Source organism: Centruroides sculpturatus, unplaced genomic scaffold, assembly GCF_000671375.1.
Source record: "Centruroides sculpturatus isolate CEXI.00-Female unplaced genomic scaffold, Cexi_2.0 scaffold596, whole genome shotgun sequence".
NCBI lineage: Eukaryota > Metazoa > Arthropoda > Arachnida > Scorpiones > Buthidae > Centruroides > Centruroides sculpturatus.
Window position 1 is genome coordinate 118,150 of NW_019384881.1, and position 10,400 is coordinate 128,549.

General features: G+C 34.8%; 1 protein-coding gene across 1 annotated transcript in view; it reads left to right on the forward strand.

Moving 5' to 3' along the window:
- Nucleotides 1-1,657: 1,657 nt before the first annotated feature.
- The window catches only part of LOC111631016 (pre-mRNA-splicing factor 38A-like), a gene marked incomplete at its 3' end in the record, with an annotated part of 28,648 nt that continues 19,905 nt past the window's right edge, over nucleotides 1,658-10,400 (forward strand). Inside the window, exon 1 of the mRNA XM_023375207.1 lies at nucleotides 1,658-2,094. Within this exon, the coding sequence (XP_023230975.1) occupies nucleotides 1,965-2,094 (130 nt within the window). The remainder of the gene's footprint in view (nucleotides 2,095-10,400) is intronic.

Here is a 10,400-nt window from a genome sequence, read left to right on the forward strand (position 1 = left end):
CTCGTTTAATTCTTTAGTACTTTTTAGTACTAAAACAAGAATTAAACGAGTATCGAACTTGTTACGTTTTAGTAACTTTCGATCTGGCAACACTAGACATTTGTTGAGTTCGCGCCGTTACTACCAATTTTTAGTTGACTTTGATGCATGAATGGCAGCATTATCCTGTTGGAATTGCCAATTTTCTCTCCCAATAAGTGATCCAAAAGTTATTAAATTTTGATACAACAGTTCTTGATACAATGGAAACAGGAGGCCTTAAAACTGAAAATAAAAGCCTCAGTCGCTGTCTCTAAGTTCAAAAAATGAATCGCCTCGCCTGCGAATGACTCGCTCGGCCGGATGGCCAAGCGATGAAGGTGGCAGCCTACCGCTCCGGGGGACCCGGGATCAAATAATCCCCAGAATTTTTTGGGGGGATCCGTCCGGATATGTCGGGCCCCGTCCCTTACCACCCAGTCACCCCATTGTGGGCCTGGCCGAACCCATAATTGGCTTGCAAAAAAGAGGTCCTCTTAGTGCCCACAGGACGAAAAGAGTTAAAAAAAAAAAAGAATGGCTCGCTTTGATTTAGAGAAAATGCAGATACAACGAATGTTCATATATATATATATTTCAATCTTATTTCATTAGTAAAAAGTGCATAGTTTCAAAATAATTTATTTTTATTAGTGTTGTAACGAATAGTATATTCGGCCTCAGGCCGAATACCGAATATTCGGCCAAACTATTCGGCTTGATTAACGCACGTACGAAAATTGGCGCGCAAACCGCATTATGGCAAGGATCCTGCTCTCTATTGGCCCGCTGTCGCTACGCTTCGCCAATCGCGTTATTAATTCTTGGCAGTTGTAGCCGACAGACAAGAGTGTCATGGAAGTATGTGATAAATGATGATATCAAATGACCTACACTTATAAATAACGGAAAAAGAACAGAGAAGGACCGCGAAGTGAAAATATGAAAATAAATATGAAATTGAGTCGATAACATAATCGAACAAGTCGAGGCAGCTTATTGCACGAAATTCGCGTCCGTCAATGACAAACAATTGTTGTCATAGACTTCGAAAGCTAAATGCTTGTAATGAAAGTCACTTAGCGTGCACGGGCGAAAGCCTGGGGCCGTTCGGGCTATCAAGCTGTCTCGAATCTGTGAAATCATAACTGTGACTTATATCGACGTCCTATCTGTCTCTTTTCTCCGTTATCACCAGGCTATGAGTCACATAATTGTAAAATGGGAAATCTACGACGGAAAAGTGACGAATCGAAAGTATCGTGAGCGCGTATTATGATGTATGCACAGGCATACGTGGATTAGAGCGATAGAAGAAAGGGAAAGGGAAGAGCAAAGACGAGCGCTTAAAAAGAAGGATAGGCAGGGTCAGACCCTCAGATGTGCGAGGATTCTCGAACGAATAGGTATGTACGTGTGCTGATCTTTATAATTATAAATTGTGAATACATGTGACTAATATTGTTTTCTTTTTTATTTTGTGCATGTTTCAAGTTATAAATAAATATAAACAAACAACACTAACTCGATAACATTAAATCTAAATACCAAAATAATGAATTTACTGTGTTGTTGTTATTTATTACTCCTGCTTTTAGGTATTCGGTATTTGGCCGAATAGCGAAAAATAGGGCGAATAGGCCGAATACCGAATAGTAACCGAATATTCGTTACATCACTAATTTTTATTGTTTGGGCTACAAACAGTTCAAATCCGCTACTTTTGAAGCACAACCACGCTACTTTTTAACCATCAGATCTGGCAACGTTGGTCGGCGGGACGCTAAAGCCTCGAAGCAGGCGTCCAACTTCCCACATTAATAAGAAGAACAAGGCGATTTAAGTAGAGGAAGCGGAGAGGTGGTGTGTCGGAGAGAGAGAGAGAGAGCCATTATTGTGCTAAATTCTCCATATAAACACTTTTAAGAAGAAGATAACGGGAAAAAATGGCAAACAGAACGGTGAAAGATGCTTACTCCATAAGAGGAACGAATCCTCAGTATCTTATAGAGAAGATCATTAGAACTAGGATCTATGATTCCAGGTATTGGAAGGAAGAATGCTTTGCTCTTACAGGTAATAATGTCAACATGTCATAATTAATGCTTCTTATATTTTTGTTTAATTATTAAAATTTACGATGTAATCTGAGCTTTACTAAATTTCTAAAATATATTTCAAATTATGTATGCACAATAAGAATATATACACGTAATTAGCAAATGAGAATATATCTTATTGTCATTTGAGTTAATGTCTAGATACGTATACCGTCATGGCGGCTCATCTCTGATTCCAGGAAACAAAGGGAAACGGTGGGGACGCACGTTCTAACCTAACCTAACCTATTCTAATAAATTACCATAATTATTATTAACCAAATTATTAGAATAGGTTAGGTTAACTTAGAAGGTGCGTCCCCACTGTTTCCTTTCTTTTGTTTGCTGGAATCTGAGATGAGTCGCCATGACGGTACAGGCATCTGGACATTAAACGTCATTTGATATTTATGTAAGCTATATACGTTTTATGCATCTATAAGTATGGTTCGATTATAAAACTCAATAGGGACATGTTAGAATATTTTTAATTTCTGTACCTTGCATTTTTCGGGCATCAATATTTATACACCCTTTTGTAATGATAATTACAGTTATAATTTCTTTATGTGTACAAAATAAACTTACTTTTAAATAGATTAGGGTTTTTTTTTAGTTACGAATTAGAAATCAATTAGTATGTATTCAAGATGAAAATTTGGAATGTTCTCTGGATCAGTGTTCTGCAACCTTTTTCTACTTGCAACACANTTTTTGTGTACAAAATAAACTTACTTTTAAATAGATTAGGGTTTTTTTTTAGTTACGAATTAGAAATCAATTAGTATGTATTCAAGATGAAAATTTGGAATGTTCTCTGGATCAGTGTTCTGCAACCTTTTTCTACTTGCAACACACCCATTTAACACAATACACCGAAATGTTATTACCCTAAAATACGTATGATATGATACTATTAATAGAATTATATAATGTTACTAACCTATTATCATTATTATTATTATTGTGTTGGGTTTAGTGGGTTACTCGGTTCACACCGGTGGCTGTGTACTATGCCGGACCAGAGTCAAGGCATAGCAACCAAAACAAAACTAAAATTAAATGTGTGTGTCAGTGTCTGTATTAAGGAATTTCCTAACAATATGGCATGTATTCAATATAGTGGCCTTCTGTAGTGTGATGTATGTATTTCTACTCAATTGTAATGTTCCCAGGCTTTTGTGTAGTGTGTGTGGTATCACACCTGTACAGGAGAGAACAACAGGTACAATAAGCACCCTATCCATCCTCCACAGATGCCTTATTTCCTGGGCGAGTTCTGTGTACTTGCTAATTTTTTCAGTGCATGTGTTTTGTACATTGTGAGTGTTTGGAATGGCTATGTCTATAATGTATGTGATTTTATTGTGTTTGTCAATGAGTGTGATGTCTGGTCTGTTGTGGTAAATTGTTTTATCTGTGATTATGGCTCTGTCGTAATACATTTTGTGCGTGTTATTTTCCAATACTGTCTGTGGAATATACTTGTAGTATGGTTCGTGGATGTCTGCCAATTTGTGTTTCTTTGCAAGCTCTTGGTGTATTATATTTGCTACTTGATTGTGTCTATGTAAGTAATCTGTCTGTGCCAAGAGCTTGCAACCAGAAGTGATGTGTTGTATAGTTTCTGGCATGATGTGACATTTTCTGCATGTGTCATTTGTGAGTGTTGTATCTTTGAGTATGTGTTTTCTGTAGTTTTTAGTATTTATGACCTGATCCTGTATGGCAATCATGAATCCTTCCGTCTCCCCAAAGAGGCATCCCCGATCTAACCAGCTGTTTGACGCAGTTTTGTCAACAAAATCCTGGGCCAGGTCGTAAGGATGCCTGCCATGGAGAGCCTTTTGAGCCCATGATTGCTTAATGTTGTCTATGCTTTTTATATGTTGTGTCATGTCTGTATGTTGTGAGTGTAAGTTTAATGGTGTGTTATTTGAGTCTGCTAGAGTTACTGCTTTATGTAACTGCGATGTTTCTTGTTACATGTAAAAAAACTCTCGCAGTGACTGTATTTGTTTGTAGTGAAGGTTAATTATGTCAATCAGGCCACATTCGCCATCTTTACGTGAGAGTGTCAATCTTTCTATGGCGGATTTAGGATGATGTTGTTTATGCTTAGTAAGCGTTGTTCTTGTTTTCCTTTGGAGTTGCTCAAGATCTGTGTGAGTCCAATGTATAACTCCAAAAGAGTATGTGAGTACTGGGATGACATATGTGTTTATTGCTTTAACTGTGTGTTTTGCATTTAACTGTGTTCTGAGAATAGCATTTAACCTAGTTTGGTATTATTTAATTAATCTTTGCTTTATTTGTGTATGTTCTGTTAGTTTGGCCTGTTGGAATCCTAAGTACTTGTAGAACTCGCCCTCTTCCATAGATTCAATGTTGTCTCCATTTCCAAGTGCAAAATCTTTTTTCTTATTACCTTTGAGGATAGATGACGATGGAGGTGTAAACTCCTGGCAGAGGAGAGGAGACTGGGAAAAGTAATGATAAAAATACTTAACTTACATAACATAATGTAACAATAACTTAAAAAAATTGGTGTTAAGTTATTTTTATTTTTTTTGTTTTATATATATCTTAAAATATTTTATTCACTGCTTTTTGCTTTTTTTCCTTTACTTCCACCAGCACTTTCACTGGATGGAGGTCGCTTGGTAAAATATCTATCCAAAGAGGTTTGGCTTTGCCTACTGTTTAAAATATTTCTAAAATGACTTAGGCAAATGTCATTAAACTGAGCAGCAATACAGCCAATGTGAACCTTTTTGGGATGTTTTTTTTTCAATAAAATTAATCATTTACTGATACCTCAAGATTTTCTTTACTGAGCGAGATCATTTCACAACAAAGCAAACACGCAGACTGAGACTGATGAACAGAAGGAACACGTTATCATGGTGGTGGTGACGAGATCTAATGTAACTTCATATGGTGATTTCTTTTTGTTTGTACCGTGTCATATCCTGAAAATTTTGTATGTTGAAGCGTTCGTATCCTGTGGTACTGTACTGCTGTAATTACAATTATATGTTATATTATATATAGTAAATTACATTGTTCCAGTGACATAATTTATATTTGTAGTGCACTTATCAACTAAGCATTAGCAATTTAGTTATAAATATAAAGAAATATTATAGAGATTAAATAAAATATACAGATAAAACAGCAAAACCGTATTTGGGACAAGACTATGTCTCGGAGACTCACTACTAAGTGGAATCACTTTGATGCTCAAGGTGGGTCTTGTTCTCGTTCTCCAATCTTCTTCGGTATTGCTGCTTTTTGGCGCGATTGTTCAAACTTTGCTGGCCACGACCACGAGGTCATCCACGATGCATTTTCGATGAAATTAACCTATCCAATTTCGAAATTTCTCTCCATTGTGTGTCTACCCGGGTTGAATTTTAGTCATATTGGTATATGTATCTTGAATCTTACAAGGGTTTGACAAAGTTAAATAGATAGCTAAATAAATAAATATAAATATATTTAAAAAAATTTGTTCAGACAAAAATAGAATAACAGCAGTAATGGAACTTTTTAGGGAGGTAACTGCTGTTGTGCATTCATTAGTGATACAAAATGAGCAATTAAAGGGTAGAGTTGAAAGTCTTGAAAGAGTGGCCTCGGGTAGGTCGGTGTAGAGTAAGTCATATGCAGAAATGGCTAGTAGGATTAGTATTCAGCAACCAATTTAGGAAGCAGAAAGTGTTGTGGTTGTTAAGGGAACATCGGACCAAAATGCTGAGGAGATAAAGCATAAGTTTCTATCTGCTATTGACTCATTAGAAGATAAGATTAGACTAACATTGTGAAGAAGACACGTAATAATAGCTTGTTAGTGTCTCTAGCTACAAATAAAAACAAGGAAAGAGTTTGTAGTCATGATAGGTTAGCAAAAACAGGGTTGAGTATTAGTGTTTTGAAAAAAAAAAAAAGACTTTGTATTTTAATAGTAGATGTGCCTAAAATTTTAGTACCTGGAGAGTTAGTTAAAACAGTATTTAATCTAAATGTGGATTTATTTTACACATTGAATATAGATCTTAGCAGTTTTAGTAGTGATTTCAAATTTTTATATCGTGTTAAACAGAAGAGAGTTACACTTGTAAATTAGGTTGTTGAAATCACCCCCAAGCTATGAAAGCAAATTTTACTTTTAGGCAGATTATATAAGTTGTTTAGTCCGTGATTATTTTGAAGTTTTAAAATTTTATAAATGTCAACTTTTTGGACATTTTGCTAAATAAATATATAGTGGTGCCTCGTATAACATACGTTTCGAATAACGGACTATCTGTTTGGTTGTTACGTGACTTGAGCAACGGACTTTCCGTTCGGCAGTTATGTGAGGCAAACAACGATATTTCTGCAAACAAGTGCGAATGATGTTTCCACACTTTTGCCGTTGCCATTGACAATCTGTTATTTTTATAATATATTAGTATTATTAGAATATATTATTAGTATATATGAAGTAGAGAGCTCTCATTGGGATTCGGATTGCTCCCTTGTTTATTACGTACAGTACATCACCTCAGTGCAAGGTATTTACATTTATTCNTGAATATAAAGAAATATTGTAGAAATTAAATAAAAATATACAAGTAAAATGGCAAAACCGTATTTGGGACAGGACTATGTCTCGGAGACTCACTACTAAGTGGAATCACTTTGACGCTCAAGATGGGTCTTGTTCTCATTCTCCAATCTTCTTCGGTATTGCTGCGTTTTGGCGCGATCATTCAAACTTTGCAGGCCACGACCACGAGGTCGTCTACAATGCATTTTCGATGAAATTAACCTATCCAATTTCGAAATTTCTCTCCATTGTGTGTCGGCCCAAGTTGAATTTTTTTCAGTGCGTAACAAAAATTTTCCATTTTTGAAAAAGTAATCATGGCTATTGTATCGTCCAAAATTATTTTTTTATTTTGCACAAACAATATACAGTTTAACTTGATTATAATGTCATTGGATGTAACAACAACCTTAATATAACGTCACATTTTTATCAGTTCCACAATTTTACTATACTAGATAATGTTAAAAAACCTACTTGTAATGACACCCTGTTTTAATGTCATGTTTGAAGCACTCCCAAATTTACAAAATTAGATTACAAATTTTATTTAACATAGAAGAAACTAAGTGTTCAGTCCTAACATCAGAGTTCCCTTCTTAGAATGACTGTGGGTGATACTCTTCCCCACCAGACTTCAATGGGGTGAGGTGCCTGTTTGTCAAAGAGTGTCACCATTTTGGATTTTATTTTGACTCTGTTCTCGATTCCCTGACTACCTACAAGTCTGGATTTTTTTATGCGCAAATGATTCGGGCACCTAATACTCTGTGCCAAATATCAACTCTTGACATGCATTCCTTCATACCTCTAAGCTGGTAACGTAAACTGGCAGTACGATTTTATAAACAAGACATAGTCTTGTCAATAGTGATATATTGATTCATAATGTATAAATGAAGATTTATAAATTTAATTTGAATCAATTAATCCAAACTTTAAGTCATATTGGTTCTGTGTATCTTGAATCTTACAAGGGTGTGGCAAAGTTAAATAGATAACTAAATAAATAAATATAAATATATTTCAAAAAATTTGTTCAGACAAAAATAGAATAACAGCAGTAATGGAACTTTTTAGGGAGGTAACTGCTGTTGTGCATTCATTAGTGATACAAAATGAGCAATTAAAGGGTAGAGTTGAAAGTCTTGAAAGAGTGGCCTCGGGTAGGTCGGTGTAGAGTAAGTCATATGCAGAAATGGCTAGTAGGATTAGTATTCAGCAACCAATTTAGGAAGCAGAAAGTGTTGTGGTTGTTAAGGGAACATCGGACCAAAATGCTGAGGAGATAAAGCATAAGTTTCTATCTGCTATTGACTCATTAGAAGATAAGATTAGACTAACATTGTGAAGAAGACACGTAATAATAGCTTGTTAGTGTCTCTAGCTACAAATAAAAACAAGGAAAGAGTTTGTAGTCATGATAGGTTAGCAAAAACAGGGTTGAGTATTAGTGTTTTGAAAAAAAAAAAAAGACTTTGTATTTTAATAGTAGATGTGCCTAAAATTTTAGTACCTGGAGAGTTAGTTAAAACAGTATTTAATCTAAATGTGGATTTATTTTACACATTGAATATAGATCTTAGCAGTTTTAGTAGTGATTTCAAATTTTTATATCGTGTTAAACAGAAGAGAGTTACACTTGTAAATTAGGTTGTTGAAATCACCCCCAAGCTATGAAAGCAAATTTTACTTTTAGGCAGATTATATAAGTTGTTTAGTCCGTGATTATTTTGAAGTTTTAAAATTTTATAAATGTCAACTTTTTGGACATTTTGCTAAATAAATATATAGTGGTGCCTCGTATAACATACGTTTCGAATAACGGACTATCTGTTTGGTTGTTACGTGACTTGAGCAACGGACTTTCCGTTCGGCAGTTATGTGAGGCAAACAACGATATTTCTGCAAACAAGTGCGAATGATGTTTCCACACTTTTGCCGTTGCCATTGACAATCTGTTATTTTTATAATATATTAGTATTATTAGAATATATTATTAGTATATATGAAGTAGAGAGCTCTCATTGGGATTCGGATTGCTCCCTTGTTTATTACGTACAGTACATCACCTCAGTGCAAGGTATTTACATTTATTCAAGTGTTGTGCAAATCATGGCTTCTAAAGAAACAAAGGTGATTTCAATTGAAACAAAGCAAGACATCATCAGGAGTGAAAGTTGACAAAAACTTCCTTGTCGAATGGGGAGAGGTTCAGGAGTTTACCAACACTCATTATCCAAACAGAGCTGAGGCCAACAGGATCAATGATCTTTACAATGACACTCTTTCTAGTCATTTCCAACAAGTGTTGAAGAAGAGAGAGAAACAGACCACCTTGGACATGTTTTTCAAGAAGCCAGCTGCCAAAAAACAAAGAATGGAACAAGAGGAGATGACCTTGCAAGCACTGTAGCCTCTCCTGAATCTGACTCTGATTATAAAACAATAAAAAGAGACCTGCTGCAATGTGTAAAAAGTTTGTATCTGTATGAATGTGTGAAGAAAGTTTTCTTCCATTTTCTCCTCACAACATCTGACTATTTGGCATAATTGGTGACTGCTCCATTTTCATTTTTTTAATGGTACAGTATTGTTATTTTATGCTGCGGAACGAATTATATGTTTTAACATGTATTTCTATGGGAAAATGTGTTTCATATAATGGACTTTTCACTTAATGGACATGCATCTGAAATGGATTAAGTATGTTATACAAGACACCACTGTATTTAATTAATTTGATTTATTAAAAGTTTGAAGTACTATTAATTGAATTTTAATTAAATGTATTATAAAATGTAACAAATATTAACATATATTAATGTTAATATTTATTATTAAATTAAATATTATTGTTATTTAGTTTCAGAATAGCTTTTCCAACATAATTAAGATTAAAAACTGGTTTAATGCACAAAATAAACATTTTAGTGATACATAAATTTTTTGTACAAGTCATCTATATATTTCTTTTTATATTTGTTATTAATTACAGTATATTTATCAGGTAACCAAAAAAGTTTTGTCGTTTTTTGTTGAAAGAAAACAAACATATAAATGTATAGGAAATAACACAATTTATTAATCAAAATAACCACCCTCACATTCAATAACCTTTTCCCAACAGGAAACAAGCTTATAAATTCCATTTTTATAAAAGTCACGATTTTTAGAGTCGAAAAACTTCTCTAACTCTGTTTCCATAGCCTCTCTATTTTTGAACTGTCGATTTCGCAAATGATTATCTAGGCTTAAAAATAGGTGATAGTCAGAAGGGCTAATGTCAGGGGAATAAGGAGGGTGCAAAAGAGGTTCCCATCCAAGGGTCTAAATTGTGTCAGAGGTCATACGCGCGACATGAGGCCTATAGCATTATTGTGTAGGAAAAGAACGCCTTTATGGTTCACTAAAGCTAGCTGTTTATTCAAAAGTGATTGGTGAACTCAATGCAGTTGGTCGCTGTAGACATTAGCAGTAATAGTCTGGCCAGATGGTATAAGTTCATAGTGAACAATTCCATTTGCAGTCCACCATATGCACAATATTGGCAGGTGCCAATTGATGAAGTATCCATTTACTGAGCTTGTAAACTTTCCCAAGACAATGCAAATGTAAACGGACAGTTTCATCACTTACGGAGAACCTTTGTGCTAACATCTGACAAGTTTGAGCAGAATATTCTTCGA